The sequence below is a fragment of the Nycticebus coucang genome, chromosome 1 (assembly GCF_027406575.1).
Source record: "Nycticebus coucang isolate mNycCou1 chromosome 1, mNycCou1.pri, whole genome shotgun sequence".
In the NCBI taxonomy this organism is placed as follows: domain Eukaryota; kingdom Metazoa; phylum Chordata; class Mammalia; order Primates; family Lorisidae; genus Nycticebus; species Nycticebus coucang.
The window spans coordinates 15,618,361-15,638,543 of NC_069780.1; the positions used below are offsets into that span (position 1 = coordinate 15,618,361).

General features: G+C 32.8%; 1 protein-coding gene across 10 annotated transcripts in view; it reads right to left on the minus strand.

Annotated features, from left to right (window-relative positions):
* Positions 1-20,183, minus strand: part of MAPK10 (mitogen-activated protein kinase 10) — a 569,972-nt gene that overhangs the window by 53,266 nt on the left and 496,523 nt on the right. For 8 of the 10 annotated variants that reach the window (XM_053600878.1, XM_053601165.1, XM_053600876.1 and 5 more), the window contains 4 exons: positions 17,063-17,121; positions 15,504-15,642; positions 14,487-14,652; positions 11,818-11,889 (listed from right to left, as the gene is read on the minus strand). In XM_053600878.1, the coding sequence (XP_053456853.1) occupies positions 11,818-11,889; positions 14,487-14,652; positions 15,504-15,642; positions 17,063-17,121 (436 nt within the window). Of the gene's footprint in view, positions 1-2,717; positions 2,790-11,817; positions 11,890-14,486; positions 14,653-15,503; positions 15,643-17,062; positions 17,122-20,183 lie in introns of all 10 variants that reach the window. The other 2 variants (XM_053601396.1, XM_053601316.1) reach the window with 2 other exon arrangements.

A 20,183-nucleotide genomic window follows, 5' to 3' on the forward strand; every position in this document is an offset into this window, starting at 1 on the left:
TTTCACATGAAAGATAAAGGGTATAAGACTTTATTAATATTTTAAGTTTTGCTGTTTAGTTTACATATCAATAAGATACGCATAGCTCATATTGTGAAAAGTTTTAGAAATATGTATTTTGAGAATGCCTTCAGATAAATAAGGATATGTTGATTAAAAATAATGTAACTCCTTATAATGCATTATATAGATATATATTATACATATGCTGTACCACCAGCTACATTTTAAAGTTTCTGTTTAACTAACAGATAATTTTCTTGTCTTTTCAGATAAGTCAAAGAATTAATAATCTGCCTTGCATTTTAAGAGGTTAACTTAATGATATCCAGTGTTCACAATTCATTTACTTTAAAAAGACTGATTGAAAACTAACCAACATTTTTGAAATCATTAAAAACCATGGGCTACATTCAGAAGACACACTTTAGAAAATGATTTCCATTTTCCCTCCTAGAAATTTGTAAATGTGTCCCCATACGAGAGCTCCAGAAAGAATTCAATATCAAAATAGCAAAGGCATCTAACATAACTCTGCAACACCACCAGAAGCATTACTTTTAAGAAATTTTTATACGCAAGTTAAAAAATGATACCAAAGAAATCTCTCCCAAAAAACAATTCTAAGAAATGTTAAACTGTACTCAATAATTCAGTTGTGGAAATTTGTTTTAATTTTCTTTAATATAAAATGTAAGAAAAATAATGGTAAACAATAATTTTAAATTACAGTGAAAGATTCACTTTAGTCATTGTTTATTCAACCACAATGAACCTCTGGAAAAACAAAGAGTAAATTAACAAATTGAGTTAATTTTCATCAAATTCTTCAAAATTAGCCAAAACTTTAAGGCTATTTTATATTCATTCTCGAAAGCAAAACACCAGTCTATAATTCATCAAGAATGCAAATTCCTTGTTTTTTTAGAAATGTGAAGGAATTTTGCCTTGGCTTTTTTACCAAGCCAATATATTGTCATATAGCACTAACACTAATGTGGTGAATTATAGATGTCATTTAGCAAAATGTATACATAGAAGCCAAAATGGTAATATAGATAGAAAGATTTTTAAAAATGTGTGTCATATATGTGATTAGAAAACAGGTTTTAGTATGAATAGTCAGGAGTAAAAACAATAGCTTTATTTTTAACTCAATGAAACATTTTAAGTTCTTTCATTTAACAAAAATTGAGTGCCCATTTCCGTCATTTCCAGAAATGTTTCTTTTATTTATTTATTTTTGAGACAGAGTCTCAAACTATTGCCCCAGGTAGTGTGCTGTGGTGTCACAGCTCACAGCAACCTCCAACTCTTGGGCTTAAGCGGCTCTCTTGCTTCAGCCTCCCGAGCAGCTGGGACTACAGGTGCTTGCCACAATGCCCGGATATTTTTTTTTTCTTTTGGTTGTAATTGTCATTGTTGTTTGGCGGCCCAGGCTGGATTCAAACCCACCAACTCCAGTGTATGTGGCTGGTACCCTAGCCACTGAGCTACAGGCGCCAAGCCTGGAAATGTTTCCTTTAATATGTGTACATACAGAGCGTATATGTATGAAACCATGTGTGTATACACACACACACACACATATATGTTAGATAGATACAAGTTTGCGTGGTGCATTACAGACATGATAAGAAATGTAATCTAGGCATTAGAATCAAGGCAAAAGCTAACCATAATGTGGTATGGGTATACTATATTAGTAATTTGATTTACTCTAGACATTAAAACCCCATTATTATAGGATCAATTATCTTTTAAGCAGAAGTTGTATCTTTAGTAGGATAAAGACATAATGTTTTTGTAAGAGATAAAGTGTAGTGGTATATTTATCTTAAGAGTAAGTTATTTATTTATTTTTTTTTTGTGGTTTTTGGCCAGGGCTGGGTTTGAACCCACCACCTCCGGCATATGGGACTGGCGCCTTACTCCTTGAGCCACAGGCGCCACCCTAGAGTAAGTTATTTTTAATTCTTATAATGGGACCCATTACATATCTATATACTAATCATATATTATTCCTATCTAATACTGTGGAGCCTCTGGAATATTTATTTGGTAATTATTTGATTACTTATACAAGTGATTTAAATATATTCCTTCAGATATTTGATAAAATCATTATTAATTAATGAGGTTTTAATTATTGCTTGTTAATAACATGGAGAAAATATGAGAAGAAATTAAAGATATTATTCCCATAAGCAAAGTGAATGAGAAAAGAATTTTAAAAGGGAATGAAACTCATATGCATACCTTCTGAATTTACATTAAAATAAACCATTTGTATTTGCAGGCAAATATGAATCTGATTAAAGGTTTCTATACCAACTGAATATTTCTTATGATATAAATGCATCAATCTTCATTGTTAAAACTAAAAGACTTTGTTATGTATTTTCCAACTACAAATATATCTCAATTTTGAAACATCTACAACAACAACAAAACTACTAGTTTGATAAGACTGAATTAAAGTGGACCTTTTGAAATCATGTTGATTCTTTCATATTTGATACTGTGTTATTCACGTAAATTCTTGCTAGGAGACAAAGTTACTATACCATAATGCCAACTTTTAAATACTTGACATTGGAGTCTCACAGAAACCCACTAAGGGCAGTGAGCATATACCATCAGCACTATTGCATTTGAAACAAAAAGTAATTAATTAAGAATGATCCATAGATACCACGGGCTGCTAAGAAGGATACGATCAGTGCCAGGAAACAGCACTGCACCTTTTATCATTTCTCCCATGATGCACCCTACTGACCACATGTCAACTGAAAACAAAAATGAAATGAAGATAAACAAGAACACAGGAATAGAACAACAAATAAAACACTGGGCTACCCATGCCATAGAGCCCTAGTCTGACCTTTCCCTGACTGGATGAGAGACGATTCTCATAATCAGGAGTGTTTCAAAACAGTGAAAAGGGGAGAACGCAGACTGCCAAGGCCCTTTTTTGCCCTATTACTGAGCTAACGATGCTACCCAGCGCTACCTAATGTATGATAATAATTACTTTGCAACTACAACTCAGTGATTAATTTTGTTTCTGATTTAAAAGGTCTAATTTGCATTCATCTACTAGAATCCTACTGATTTTTACTGTAAATTATTCTAAACTGTGCTAATATGGGAATCATGCAAATCAGTTTCCTTTTTATTTTTTTGTATACATATTTTAAAAAAACAACAAAGAAAAGCTGAGCTTCCAGCAACCTCAAAAGTGTTTCTTTTGTAAGACACATTTACTGTTATTTATAAAGATGAGTAAGTTTCTGGAAGTGAAATGCCGGTTCAAGAATGAATGCTGTGGAATATGCTGGCTCAGTTTCATTGACTCCCATCAAAGGAGTATATTTCTAAACAGGAAGCTTTTCTTATTCTCATAAATACAGTCGCTGTAAAATGGTAAGAAATGCTGGCTTTTAAAATGGAATGGTTCAACATGAAATAAACAGCATGATTAAAGAGCTGACACTTCTTCAGAGACTGAGAATCAAAAGAAATCTGGAATTTAAGGTGAAATTATAATGGTCTAATTGCTAGATATCATCTAGAACTTAAGATCAGGAGGCCAGAGCAGAGTGGCACCCAGGGAGAGGCAAATTTGGGAAGGCGAAGCAAGAAATGAAATCTTCCATTGAACTATAATGTTACTCACTTGTTCTTACTAGAATAATAAGGGATGCCGAGCATGAGCAAATAGGGAAAGCCATTAAGATAGCAGCACAATATAGTTTTGCTCCACTTACTTTTCAAATTACATCTTGTAATTTGGCAGTGACCTTAAAGAATTTCTCATGAGATTCTTTCCAATGTGAAAATCTCACTCAGGTTAAACCCAAAAGTTTCCATTGTTTGATTTAACACCTAAAAAAGTGATCACTGCAAAGAAATGGTTATAGTTTTGAAGGTAATGAGCACACCCTGAGAGGCAAATTTGTTTTGCTTCTATTTTAGGAAAGCAAGTGACATGCAAAGATATCGGGGAAAGATAGAGCAAACAGTTGCGTGTCCCGTCTTTATTAATGTGTACAATTTCAGGTAATATCTGTCTCGTAAGAAGTTGGTACTGTGAGAATCCCTGATTAAAGAAAAGAAAAAGAAAACATCTCTGAAAACATTTATTTTTAAATTGCAAGTATTCTTATCATACTGTTCAAAATTACCAGACTGACTAAGTTGCTATTTACAGTGTATTTCTTTCTTTTTTTTTTTTTTGGTAGATATTCTGGTAGCGATAGACAAAATACAGAGCTAAAAACTCAATATGCAGTGTTTTCTCCTGCCTGTCTTTATTCAAACATTTGGGAAAAAAAATAATGTTTTTGCTATGAACCTATCTGGGACGTAGAAAACATCTATTTTCAGTTCTTACTTAGTACAAAAAATGTTTTCTGCAATATATCTGGTGGACAATCTTTTCCTGTTCCAGAACTGATTCCACTACTTTCTAACTGTGTAACATTGGCATTTGAGACTCCTATTGGCATAGGAGACTACTTCTCCTCTCTAACCTCAATTTTAGGCCTTAAAATGTCAATGACAAATAACATTTGTAATGTAGAATTTTTTTAAGTAGTTAAAAGGATTATACCCAGTTAAAATCCTTGCACATTGCTTGGTACATGGTAAGTCCTCAATACATATTAGTTATGTGTTATCATATATTAAATCAGTGGTTCTCAACCTGTGGGTCGTGACCCACAGGAACTCTATTAAAGGGCTGCAGCATTAGTAAGGTTGAGAACCACTATGTCAAATACATATAAATTGGAATTACATATGGTAATCAAATATATATGAGAAAGGTTTGTTATACACTTATATAATTATATTTTTCATATATACATATATATTTTAAAAATCTTTCCAGTGATGAAAACTCACTACTCAGTAGGCAATTCATTTTATTGTTGAAATTACTTAGAAAGGTGTCCTACATATTAAATAACTGTTGACTCTACGAACTTCTCTTCACTGTCTAAACAAGCATTACTCTGTTTCCTCATCCAAATAACCTTAAAAATGTCTGAATATAACCTGTAATCTTGAGCCATTCCCCTCGTAAAACTGGATAAACGCCTTTAAACAATAGCATCAGCAACAGACGGCCTAAATGGAATCCTAGGCCCTCAATCCGTTCTAGACCACTGTTAGTTTAATAACTGGTGTTTCTCCCAGTCCTCTTTCATATGGTTCAATGGTATACTGATATTCCAAAGCAAAAGGACAGCATTCTGTGAAATTTATCTATGGATAGAATTCAAAATAGACCTCATAGATCACAGAGCCTTTGCATAAAAATAATTCAGAAATATAAGCTCAGATCTGAAATTCCGATGTACATATTGAACTCCATTTTCTTTATTTTAATGCATATTTCTAGGTGATAATACCCTGGGAATATTTCCAATTCCCATTTTGAGTTTACTCACCATGCACTATTCCTAGAGACTATTTTTATGCTATCTAAGTATGAAGCCTTATGCCTGGAAATGACAAGTTTTGTCATCTTGAATTACATAGTGCAATATACGCACATAAATTTACGTGTATTTTTATGTACTCAAGATAGGATTGCTCAAGATAAAGCCATATATGAAATATCATGAATTGTCATCCCAACCAATAGAAATAGGTAATAAAAGAGTTTGATGCTAAGTCTCGTAGGGCAGGGAGGTGGAATTAGTGGTAAGCCTTCCCTCTACTAATACATGTATGTGGTAGCATATATTCATATTGATATTTTATATATTAGCAAATCTTAATACTATATCTATATTTCTAATTATCAAGATGAGACCAGATTAGTTTAAGAAATTGTCAAGATAACACAGTAATTACTAACTGTGCACATATGTCAGAAGTAATTAGCAAATTTTGTCACTATTGGAAACTGGACTCTGTATTCTCTGAGACAATCTGATACAGTATTTGGGTCGCCATCAGAGTTCTGTGCATTAATGCTGCCCAGGTAGAATTCTGATTGTTTTTATGATTTTGATTCATCACATCCTTCCTCCCGTCATCAGCATTCCCATAGGCAGAGAACACATTGATTTGCAATTTTAACACTCAGATACTGAGCCACTATTTTTTAAGATGACAGGTTAAATAAGTGATGGTGTCACCAAAATGTGGTTATTAATTTTCTGAGTGAGAACTGAAAATCTCATATTACTTGTCAGAAATTAGCTTATACTTAATTATATAAGTCTGAGATAGAAATGATATAATACAGGGCCTGGTAGTTAAGTCTAACGAAGTAAAGAAATATCGCTATTTCATAACCTGAAAGTAATAGCTTGGATCATAATCCATGACTAAATGATTTTTGGACTACATGAACTTCTATCCAGCAACCTGGAAAGTGTTTCCTATCCAAAAGATTATGTGGCTCTTTTAACACAATTTTGGAGATTATGCTGCCTTTCTTTTTAACACACCTAATCATACTTTCATTTAGCACGGGATTTAGAGAAGTGCTTTCATAAATTTTCTTTCACTGAATACCACAAAGTACAATAGCAAGAAGGTTTAATATAGTTTTCTAAAATCAGAACATTTCTTTGAAAATTTTATGTTCCAAAAATAATAAATTAATTTTTTAACAAGATCACATTATTTCAAACGTCAGCTCAAAGATGGAATTATAAAAGACTACCTATGTGTGTAAATAAACTAAGAATGTATATATTTTGCACATGTATATGTAAGTAGATAAACAAGCAACAATTTGTGAAACACAATGCCCAATGTTCTAATGACAGCTCCCATTCTAATAAATCCTCTCTCACTCATAGTTTTCCCAAAATAACAATAAAAGAGTAGTAGGCAAACTAATGGTAAAAATACATATATTCTTTTAAACAGATTTAAAGAAAAAATAAATAACTAATTTTATTTCTAAAAACATGTTTGTTAGCTGGTGTTGTGGTGGGCACCTATAATCCCAGCTACTTGGGAGGCTGAGGCAAGAGAATCATTTAAGCCCAAGAGTTTGAGGTTGCCGTGAGCTGTAATGCCACAGCACTCTACCGAGGGTGGCATAGTGAGACTCTGTCTCGATAAATAAATAAATAAATGCATGTTTGTGATTATCTGCCTTTTGCTTATAGATGTGAAAGTATGCCTAGTAACGTTTTACATCCCAACTTTATGTAAAGCCCTAAGATTTATATTATTTGAGTTAACTGTGTATTGCCTTAATACAAAGGAACAGACTTAGACTATATAGTAAGGTATTAGTTGCAAAGGTTTATTAGGAAGAAAGCAATGTTATTTCAAAGAGACAAAAAGGATTAAGAAATATCTCTGTACTAGATGGATATAACAATCTGTACCCACCAATTTTTGTTCATTTTACTTTGATCCTTCTTAATTTTCATATTCAAACTTTAAAAAGATATGGCATTTGGTTAATTTGAGGTTGTTTTCTTTATTTCCTCAAATATATTTTTGGAAAACCATTCACATATTCCTTAATCCCCTGGCTCCCTAGCAAAGTTTATATGTGTATCTTTTTCGTTCTAATTAAAATTTCTTATTCTTTAGAGTAAAAGGCAAGAGGGGGTGTTTTAGCAGTCCAATTGTCAGCTTTACTTAGAGATACTGTACTTGAGGTCTAGAATCTTCAAATGGGTTCGGTGTGCCTGTCTTCAGCATCACTCAGGTCCAGAGAACTCTGGCCAGGAACTCTAGATTAAAAAACATTACGGGGCTTGTAAAAGAAGGGCCTGCAATGTGAGATAGAATGGAAAAACAAAGGTTGAAGAAAGTAGCTAAAGGAAGCAGGGTTAAGAAAAGAGCTTATGAAAAGCACACTGATATTATAGGAGCTTTTGGTAATCAAGAAGATGGCATGCCCTGGTTGAGGTCTGAAGTGGGTGGAGGATGTGAGTGACAGAATAGTTCTTAGAAAAAAAAACAAAAAATCATTGTAAAACTGCTTACTGTTAGAGTTTTAATGGAAGAAAAAAGTATGTATGAAAGGTAACATCATCGATGTATCTGTTCTTTGCACTACATAAAGAAAAGAATGGCCTGGCATATTTACTACTCTATCTTGAAAGGCCACGTAGGTCTAAGAAGTTTTAATAATACAACATACCACATTATGTCAACATATATGCTAGGAAATACGTTTTAATTATAATACTAGTGAAATTGAGTGTATGATAATATACAGGATGGACATAAAGTTCATGTTCAATTTAAATTAGGTTAACATAGTAAATTACACATGAACTTTATAGACAACGTGCATGTATAATTAAGATACTCTTTATACAATAAAAACAAGGAATCGGTCCCTTGGATATGTGGGTAAATTAGCAAACTAATGCATGGAAATGCAAATATATATTAATTTATTTTTTAAATTTTACTTATCTTGCCAACATTTTAATTCAGTAATCAAGAAAGAAAGCTTTGATACATCTGGATGACATCAATTACCAAGTATCTACAATATTGTTTCTCAAATGCGAAGATAATTTTAAGGTAGGAAAGTAGTTAAAACTTTCATCATACTCATCCAGAACAATTTCATAAGATCTCTGGATTTGTCGAGGCATTTTTCTATTTTTGCTTGGGGTTCAGATTAAAAAGTTTGGCGAAGAGAGAGGAATATGTTGATTATGATAACATAGTATGATCACATTATTTTTCAGCCTGGAAGTAATTTAATATAAATTACAATGAATAATCCTAAGAGAACGTCAAGAAAATCTCTGATTGTTTTTAATTTCTTAAAAATCAGAAAAGTAGTTATGTTGTCAATTAGCATCCACTAAACTTTGATATCACTTTCGAATGATATGAATGTCAAATGTGAGAACCATTTCAATATGCTAAGATATTGGTAAAAATATTCTCCTCATAAATAACCTTCATCAGCCCCTAGCCTTGCAACTAATGGTCATGGTTGAGTGAAGTTAATTCCAGTTGTCTTATCTCTCAATTTTTGGTAGGTAATCCTACTAGTAAAATGATAATTTCATTTAAAGATTAAGAAAACAATTCCACTCAAAATTCACAAAGCACATATAGTCCATGGTTTAATAGGGATTTCTACACTTTATTTATTTATTTATTTATTATTATTATTATTATTATTTTGCAGTTTTTTTGGCTGGGGCTGGGTTTGAACCCGCCTCCTCCGGCATATGGGGCCCGCGCCCTACTCCTTTGAGCCTCAGGCGCCACACTCTACACTTTATCTTTAAAGGTGGCCATAACTTAAAATATTAAATTATGATTTTAATTATAAGTAAAATGAACTAAGAACTTAAGTCAAAATGGAAACATTTTTAAAGAGACAACATTTATTCAAATTATTTCATTGGAAATTATTTACCCATATTTAAGTAAAATTTAACTTAAGCAAAAAGTTTTCCACTGTAAATGTCTTTATGCAACATGGCATTTTATTTTTAGGTCCATATCACATACATCACCCGGTTATCAGAGATTGATATATATGTAATCATCACCTGATATTAAAGAATACAGACTACAAACTGTTAACATAATCTACATTTTTTGTATAAAAGATTATTTACATTTCTACCATTACACATATAAATGATATAAATTTTATGATTGATTTTTATGCAATTTAATTTCCATAGCAAATATTTTAGAAGGACCTCAAAGAGAACAATTTTTGGAAGAATACAGAATTATGAGTGTGGTACTATTATCTTTGTTTATTGAAAGGTTAATTTAAGTTAAAATGGTTTTGATTTTTCCTAATTTTATTGGCTTTGAAATTTAATACTGTCAAAATAGGCACAAAGTAACTCTGACAAATGCTTGAAAAGCTAAATTAGATCTCAACCAACAAGCTTGCTCTGTGGAAATCAAGTGACATGTAACAAAAATGTCACATGGAAATGAGAGACCCTGTGACTTTTATTTTCCACTAACAAGTGTATTATAGAAATGCAGCTGTGGGACTTCATGCTGAGGATTAACTGAGAAGTTTGTCTAAAATGTATTATATCCCAAAGGAATATAGTTTCCTATAACGATATAAGGAAAACAGTTTCTACTTTTGAATAAAATCAGTACATTTAAGTATGAATGTAGATAATAATATTGTTTAACCACATTCGGTATCTAAGTGATCTCTAAACTTTAAATAAGTAATTTAACATAAAATAAATTTTCCTAAGTAGTCCTTTGAAATTGATGGTGAAAATGGAACTTCACGCTATTGGTAGCAAAGGAACATGGAATTAACAGTGATTTAAGACTGTAAGATTGGTTGTAAATAAAAGGCTGCATCTGGTCATCTCACATTCTAGACCAGGACTATCCAAAAGAAAAGTGACAGTCATGAATGCAAATCATATATGTGATTTTAAGTTCAATATCCACATTAGAAGAATAAGAAACAGGTAAGCTAATTTTAATAATATATGTACTTAACTCAATATATTCAAATATTATCATTTTTAAAACATAATATAAAATTATTAGTGATATATTCTATATACTTTTTTAAATATCTTAAAAGTCTTGCATGCATATTGTAAACTAGCTGTAATTTGAAGTGCTGAAATACCATGTGTGGCTAGCAGTTTCCCCAGTTGGCAGTCAATACATTATTAGTGGAATTTAGACAATATCCCATTAATATCCAGCAGAATGAATAAAAACCTAACCTAAATGCATGTTAATTATATCAACTTCTCAGTATCAACTTCTTACTGAGTAAATTTTTTGTATTATTGGTCTTTTTTTCCTACTTAAATAAAAATCACAATCTTTTGACATAACAAAGGCTTCCTTAGTAGAGCTTTCTTATCAATCAAAGGAATGGTTAATGGAATTATAGACCAGATTTGTATTGCCAATTTCCAAAAAATGCATATGTAATAAATATTTTAAGTTCAATCCTGAATTATCATTGCTAAAGTTGCTGAATATTATAATTAGATGTGCAATCGTGTTGTTAACAAGGTACCATTATTTGTGAACGAATATTTTCATGTTAAAACGTAAGCATTAATGTCTGTATGTTACGAACACAAATATGTACCTATTAGAGAGTGAACTTTTGGCCATTTAGGAAATATACTAGCTTATCTAAAATTCCAAATCATGGATGGCCCTTCAAGGAATTTCTAATGGAATCTATTATAAAACTCAATGATGGAACTCAAATCAACAATGTGTTTATAAAATTCTAAATTTGGTTGGAAAAACAAGTATCTATGTTTATGTCACATCTCCATATCAAGTGAGAGAACCCTAAACTCAGCCAAACTCAGCTGGAAGGAAAAATTATAACTATTTAAGGAGAATATGCTATATTGACTGTTAAAGACTCAATACAGTGTCAAGAGTAATTTAAATCAATGAAGCCATAAACAAAAACTTGGGATGTCAGCAAAGAGAGTACCTGAATTTTATATAAGCATAAAATTAGAAAGGAGTTAGAAAAATGATTTGTAAATAATGGCTTCTTTTTCTAGTTACAAAACTATTTTACTCATTTGTGGTCTGGTGGCCTCTATTGTTTAGGGGAAAGAGAGTATTGCTATTTAGAGTTACAGGCAAGGAAGTAATTTAAGAAGAAAAAAGCCCATTGAAAATTTAATTTAAAAAATCATTGCGGTATATAATCTTCAGTACTGATCAGATTATAGAAATCATAATTTTTTTTATTATAATGACACCACTTACCCAACTCTTTGCTTCTATCTTTACTCTCGTGGTAAAATCAGTATGTGTTTAAAGGGAGAGAGAACAAAACAGGTAAAGCTGTAGCAAAAGGCACAAGGATACAGTCCCTTCCTGGAAAGAGGATTTTGTGGCGAACCATTTCTCCCATGATGCACCCCACAGACCATATATCCACTAGAACAGGAGAGAAAGGGTAGTGAAGAAAATGGAGGAAAGTAAAGTTAACTAAGGTAATTGACTTCTGAAGGAGGAAGAAAAAGAACAGTTTGATTAGAAGGTACAATTTTCACCTCCCACCAAAAGTTGGCAAAAAAAAATGAATTAAAACCATCACTATACTATTACATTAACAGTCAGTGTCTAATGTGAAAACACAAGTGAATTTTTTTGTTTATTGAATGCCTTAGATTGTCTCAGTAATGCCACAAAGTGGTAATGCTCGTTTAGCAGTAGCTAAATCAAAAGTATCTCTGTGGCAGGTGACTGAAGAATTTTTAGTCATTTGCCGGACGCAGGAAAAAAACAATACGAACCTGTAAGTCTGGCTGTTTCCATTTCTATTCCATAATCTATTCAGTTGCATGTAATAGGGCAACAAGAGACCACTTTGTTTATCTGATGGTCCAAAATAAGGTACAAATTCAAGAAACTAAAAAATGACTGTGGTTTATAGGCAGAAAAATTGGAATCCCTGGTATTAGCTTTTCCTTCAGAAGTTATTCTTGTAGATAAACATCAGTTTTAGTTTCTATTTGAAATATTTTGAGAAAAAAAGATATATAATGAATTAGCACACACATAAAGATATCATCTGGAAGTAAAGTGAAAAAGTATTAACAGTGTTAAAAATTTGTTATATACATATATTTATTTCCAAATTGTCATACTTGCTAGGCAAACATGCTTTATCTTCTCTTACCAACTATTACCTCCTTCCAATTGGCTTTTTCTCAAGGATAAAGGAAATTTGGGGGCAGCAACATTAGGCTGGGTTGCTCTGAGGGCAGGAAGGGAGGTTAGGTGCGCAGGACAGCGGGGCATGCCTAATGTGGGAGCAAGCAGGGTTTTCTGTCTGATAACCTCCCTCCCATTGCCGGGAGGTCAGCACAGGGCGTGAGGCATGCCTTCTTCACCACCTTGGGAAGCCAAAAGACTGAGACAGCAACTTGCAACTCCTCCCAGTGAGGGAAGAAGAGGGGATTTTAATATCAAAACCAGGACAGGCAAATTCAGACAACTCCCCAGGTCCCCTGTACATTCTTGATTCTTGACTTTTCTTTGTTTCCCCTTTGACTTTTAAAAAATAATTTATGAAGACTGTGTACAAATACCCTCGTTTCTGAATAAATTAGAAGTGGGGGGAAAGACTTGGGAGGAGGACTTGATACATCTCTTCCAAGTCAAAAGGTCCTACAACTTTGACATTGCCCACCAAGGGCAATGAGTTTAAGAGCTGACTTTTTCCTTTCCTTTGCACAAAGGTATTGTCTGTCTTCTACTCTAGAAGTATGCAAAGAAGTTTTTGTAAACTTCTGTGGCCAGAGAAGAATCATAAAAGTATCTTCCCTGTAGCACTTGCATATAAAAATATACTATTTTTATAGAATTTATTTTAAAAATTACTGTAGGAACTAAACAGAATATAAAAATAAGTAAGAAATGTACTTTGAGTACATATGTACAATCCTAATTTGAAGCTATTTTAATTCCTAAGTATTTTAGATATGTTTTTTTAATGTGGCTTATTACTTGTCAGAAATATTAGCATCAAAATAATATATCATAATGCTTTCAACAGGTATTTAATAAATTCTTTATTTTAATCAATAAAATAAAATTATAATATATTTTAAAGATTCTTCTTATATCTTTTCAAGTGTTCTTGAATATTAGATATTATTTATGAAGGCAGAGATATCAAATTTAGTATTTTACCCTCTTCTGGTTTTTAGAATTTATAAAAATTTACTAGGCAATTGCTATGCTAAATATTACTTACAGGGCAGCTTAACTCAAATAATTTGGGTTATTTCAAATTGGCTATTTAGGGCGGCGCCTGTGGCTCAGTCGGTAGGGCACCAGCCCCATATACCGAGGGTGGCGGGTTCGGGCCCGGCCCCGGCCAAACTGCAACCAGAAAATAGCCGGGCGTTGTGGCGGGCGCCTGTAGTCCCAGCTACTCGGGAGGCTGAGGCAGGAGAATCACTTAAGCCCAGGAGTTGGAGGTTGCTGTGAGCTGTGTGAGGCCACAGCACTCTACCGAGGGCCATAAAGTGAGACTCTGTCTCTACAAAAAAAAAAAAAAAATGGCTATTTATTTAGTGTTTATGAAGGATTTGTGGCATCTTTTTACATCTTTCCCTAGGACCACAGCCATCAATCTAAGGAATGACATAAAAGCCAAATGGTTAAATGCCATAGATAGATTTCTTCCTGTTTTCACACTTACTCTGAACAGAACAATTTTCTCCATATCCACAGCATGTGTGCTAATCAGTATTCACTTGACTGTTTAATCAGACTCCATTTACAGTTCCTTTTAGCTTTTAACATTTTAGTGCTCTTCTAGCAAAGCTTACTTCTCAGAAACATTCTTCATATTTTTACTGAGAGATTCTCACCAGTAGTATTTTAAAAACTCTAAATATGAAAGCTGGCAGCTCTATTTTTTAAAAACCATATACGTGAAAGAGAACACCACTTTTGGCTATCTAAAATCTGCATCCATTTTATACATGGCCTTTGATGCTGCTGCTCAAAAGCATCCCTACCGTTCTCCTTGTAGCCCATTCCCAGGATGACTTCAGGGGCTCTGTAATAACGTGTCACCACATACGGAGTCATCATGAAGCTTGTGCCTGCTGTCCTGGCCAGTCCAAAGTCCAGGATTTTCAATGTGCAATCTGACTTGACTACAATGTTACTAGGTTTTAAATCCTAGGAGTAGGAGCAAGAGAAGAAATTAAAAAAACAGCGTCAAATAGAACATGTGATTGCCATCAACTTAATCAACATAGCAGTCTTGCAAGAGCACTGCTGGGGTTTCACTTGCCCGCAAAGCCCTATGGAAGGCAACCAATTACTGCTACAAAGACAGTAACGATTAGTTTTTGAATTTCTTTGAATATCCCCAGAAAGTTTTTTAAGCCCAGAGGAGAATTGTATCACCCTTTTTACAATTTACGCTCACCTCAGGAAAGAAAAAAAATAGAAAAACATTTTATATATAAATATATACATATAAAATATGTTCATACATATATTTATACATACATATAAATATATATGCACATAGTTCTCTAAGGAGAAACCTAAAAGATGATAGTAAATTATATAAATTTATATTTATATATGTTTTATAAATTTATATCATCTGTTAGGTTTCTCCTTAGAGAAATATAAATCTTTCATCTATATTTCATCTCTAAGTTTGACAGAAAAAGCAGATCAGGGCAGCTCTCTTCATGCTCTTAGAAACAAACTACAAAAACTAATTGTCTTATTCTAACAGCATGCATGACCTCTGCCAGTCAAGGAGGTACAAAGCATGAGGCTTGTCAGAGGCTGCCTCTCAATGAGCTGAAACATACATTCAATTTGATTGTAGAAGGACAATATAAATAGAAGTCCTTCTACATATCAGTGAACTACGTGCTAATCCTATTACCAAAGAAATAAGGAAATATATTCTATTTGACCAAAGCCCATCCATAAAGAAAATAATATGCAATTGCTTCTTCTCCTCTATAAAAACACCTTAATTATAATTCTAGAGTGGGTGTTCTTACCCTGTGAATAATTCCAGCAGAGTGGAGGTGCTTGATGCCACACAACATTTGGTATAGCAGGTAAGACATCCGCTCATGGTCTAATTCCATCTGAATCACCTGACATAAGTTGGCATCCATCAGTTCCATTACTAAGTAACTAGAAGGTAAATTACACAATGTTAGTTCCAAGTCACAAGATCGATGAAGTCCTTTGCTTTAGTCAGAATCCTCTCCTAACTCTGGAAGTCTTCTGAACTTCCCAGCTCTGGCTTTGACTGAATCAAGAATATGAAAAATTTCCAAGTATTGTATGTGTGTTAGCTATAGTAACTCCACCACAAAGTTACAAATAGAAGCAGCACTTATAAGTATATGGTTCATGTCCATGTATTTTTTACCTTCATCTTGCTGTCACTTTTCCCTATATACCCTCAACTCTTTCCTGAGTATTAAGATTACAGGCAAGTTGTGATCTATCTTTCATAAGAAAATGTGAGTAATTATAAACTGGTTTCATAGAAGTATTGAGTATATTGGATACTTTTTCTTCCATTCTTGAGATACTTTACTAAGAAGAACATTTTCCAGCCCCATCCATGTAAACATAAAGGAGGTAAAGACTCCATCTTTTCTTAAGGCTGCATAGTATTCCATGGTATATATATATCACAATTTATTAATCCATTCATGGGCACTTGGGCTCCTTCCATGAGTTGGCAATTATGAATTGAGCTGCAATGAGGAATATCTGGTGCAAATATCTTTGTTGCAAAGTGATTTTTGGTCTTTTGGATATATACCTAGTAAGGGTACAAGTCAAATCTACCAAGTATAGAACATAAATGTCTTAACACAATAATTAAGTAACTGAGGTGAAAGCAAACTAATTATTAGTTTGACATAACCATTCCAAATTGTATTTAAAAAATCAACACACTGTACCTCATAAAAGCATAAATGTATTCATGATCTATGTGTATATGACTTAATAAAAGGGAATACAAAACAAAAATAAATGATTAAAATTTAAAAAAAAGATTACAGGCAAGAAAAAATTCAGAATAACTTCTTCCATTAAATTCAACATTGTCTGTGTTAAAGACGACAACGTGCTAAGGAATCACTTCCTCTCCTCTGCTTAGCGTCACTATACTTCTAGGTAGACTGTTTTTGCACGTAATCTAAGGCACCACGAAAATAGAAGTAAAGAACAAAGATAACTTTATCATGTTCCTTTTATTACCGTTTCTCAAAGTGAATTGACTCACTCTGGAAAGCTCATGGAATCAATTAATGATAATAAATAGATAAGCCTCCTCTGATCGAACCAAGAGCATGGCACAATGAAGCACTGAGAGCCACCAGCCAGGAGAAGGCAGACTTATCTTTCCAGGAAGTAACACCACAAGCAGAATCCTTTCCACTATGGTTGGGTCCCTGCCATTGATCCCAGCTCTTACCAACCTTTGATTTCTACCAGGGATTTCATCTATTCGTGTGTATGGGCATGTCATTTCCCTTTGAGCTATCTGAGGGCTGTACTCTTCCTTCCTTCCTCCATGAGTTTTGTTACTTACACATCTTGGAACTCCTCCAGCGTTTTCTGGGGTGTGAAGACATTTAATAAACTAATAATCTGAAAGAGAGAGAAGAAGGAACAGAGGAAAGAGAGAAAGAAAAAAGAAAATGAACAATTTTAAAGGTATATTTGAACATATATTTATTCCAATTCAAGGTCAAGTGCTATGGTAGAAATAGAAAAGTTGAAAAAAATGTCTAGAAGTGTCTTGCAGAACATAGAAAAGTATACTCAGAAAGGTTATAAGATCTGTCTTCAGGTTAAGAATTCTTGGGCCAAGTCAGAGAAGATATATAACTGTTACACTGCTTTGGGGTGTGGTTCTTTAGTAGAATATAGGACTATGAAACATTAACCAAAAAGGCAGTGAACCATGAAGGGAAGCAGCAGTGAGACCCTTGGTCAGACTGGGCAAGGTGACTTTTCTCTTCCATATGAACAAAATGGTATTCTACTCCAAGGTTTTTTGTGTGTTGTTACTGTAATTTCTTTTACTTCTATCTCACACTCAAATATTACCTAAGCTAATACCCCAACAGAGAAAGATAAAACTTAGAGGATATCAATGTTGAATTCAGTGTAAAATTTTTAAAAATGTTTTCTAAATTCAATTCAGAACTTTTTGTTTCTTGATTTAATTATTTTATATATCAGATAGTAAAGAAATTTATCTTCTGAATAAATTCTATAAAAACCCTTTACCACATTTCTGAATAGATTGCATGCATAAATAATTCAAAATATTTTTCTAGCTAAATATTCTATACTAATGTACCAGAACAAAATGAACATAAAAATATACAGATAACAATCTTCCACTCACAAGATAGTTGCAGCCATTTTATGAAAACTGGATAAGTACAAGTTTAAGATTTAAACAGCTTCAAAGCATCAATAAATTTCAGTTAATTTCATGGGTGATATAAAAGCATATGGAGTAATAAAAACAAAACAAAATTATTTTAAACATCTGAGAAATTAGGTCAATTCTATGGGATGTTTTATGTTTGTTTTCACTTATTGAGAAATTACTGAGAAAAAAATCACAATATCATCAAGTATGCATAGACATGGCGATGCTTGTAACATTAGAAAAAAAAAAACCCAAGATCTTTTCCAAAGCAACCTTGCACTATAAAATATTCATATAGAAATAAAATTGTTTAAATTATCTTTAAACAATTTTGTTTAAATTGAATTAAAAATTGCTTAAATTATCCTTAAAACTTGTGATTAAAGTGCCTTGTTCTGTATACTTGGTTGTAGTTAGTTTTCAAAAATGGCTATGAAGTACATCTTTCATTGGAACATCTACAGTAGGTTTGATTCTCTATCAATCTCATAAAGTAATTTATTTCATTTTAATATTTGTCCAGACAAAAGTATTAGAGATTGTGCATAAGGTGTGTGCACATACACACGGTCACACAAACACTCCTTATAGATAGAAAAATGCTAACACACATCATCTGGTGTACAAATAATCTAGATAATCTAAATAATCTAGAAAATAACATTATGATCTTAAATAAATCAAAATGTATTATTTTAAAATATGATTTCTCAAGATTTAGTCCTTCCTAAATGTTCTCATTTTACCTTTCCTATGCTCTTGTTTTACTTTCTCTGATTTCCCTTTGAGAATTTCTCCACTGTTCTTTGTTTGCTCCCTTATGAATTTGAATTCCAACTAAAACCCAATTTAAAACTTTTTCTTTAGAAGGAGATCATCACAGTTATTTCCATTTCAGTTCAACAGTTTCCAGGCAGAAATCTCAGTCTTTTCACTCCAGCATCTTGAGATGCACAAATGCAAATCAACATTTGTCACGGACTGACGATCACATTAGTTGCTAGACATGAGTATTCATTTTTGAAATAGATTCTCCTCACTATTATTAAAAAATTCATGGGAATACATTACTGTTTCTTTCACTTTCCACAGCATTTATGGAGTTTTGTATTCTGACTGACTTTTACTTAGTATTATATGTACTAATGCAGAATTTATATTTGGTTATAAATGTGCTTCTGTAGACTTATGTGCGTACATACATACACACATAAAAGGAAAGTAGCAGGTGGGATGCTATTTACAAACTTCACTGCAATTGTGGACTCCTTTTTAGGTATCATAAATAAGAGTCCCAAACATTTTAGTTAAAAATGGGGAATAAGAGTCCCTAGAATTGGCCACATTAGTGAGCATTTCTCCACAATATATTGCATTACAGAATCTGGAATGGGGATTAAGGAAATATAAACATATGCATGAAAACTTTCTATACAGATACTTCATTTCTTGTATTCATCCATTTTCCTTTGCCCATGTTAAGTTTCATCCTCTTTATACCACAAAAATATATTTGTCATCTGGCTCATATTGCTCCTGCTTGATTTAACATATTGAAAGAACAACTTGCTTTAGTATATGAACCTTCTTAAGAGCCATCTTAAGAAGTCTCACGGTCATATTCATTGCATGGCGATATTAGAGATGGGTGTACACTTCATAAACTTTCTTTTCTTAGTGAAGACTTAGCTACTCAATGCATTTAAAAGGGTTATCCTAGTCCACTCCACACTGATAAATACTTTTTATCTTCTGTTTTTGCTTTGTTTACTTACTAGGACTGATCACTATCTGACAGAATTGCCTTTCTCTCTTCAGAAGAACATAAACTCCATATAAGCTGGGATTTGTATCTGCTGGATCCTCAGCATCTAGACTGGGCATTTAGATCTGTGGCTGATACATTTCATTTATTCAAAAAATATTAAATACATGTCAAATGACTGAATTGAAAAGGCACTGGATTAGAATAACAGAGAAAAACAGAAACACTGCTATTGGTCCTTATTCTCCTTATTTGTATTTCACATATCTTTCAACTAAACACAACATATTTGCTTCTTGTCAGTGCCACGGATAGAGGCTACCCTTAGGGCAAGATCCCTGGTTTATAAAACTGCGCCAATAATTCCATGTATTCTGTGTGATCTTCATACTTAACAAAAACTTTGTGGAAAGTGATGATAGCTACTATATTTTATAATAATCTGATTTATAATAAAATTATTTATTTTATTTTTAATAAAATAAAATTTATAATAATTTA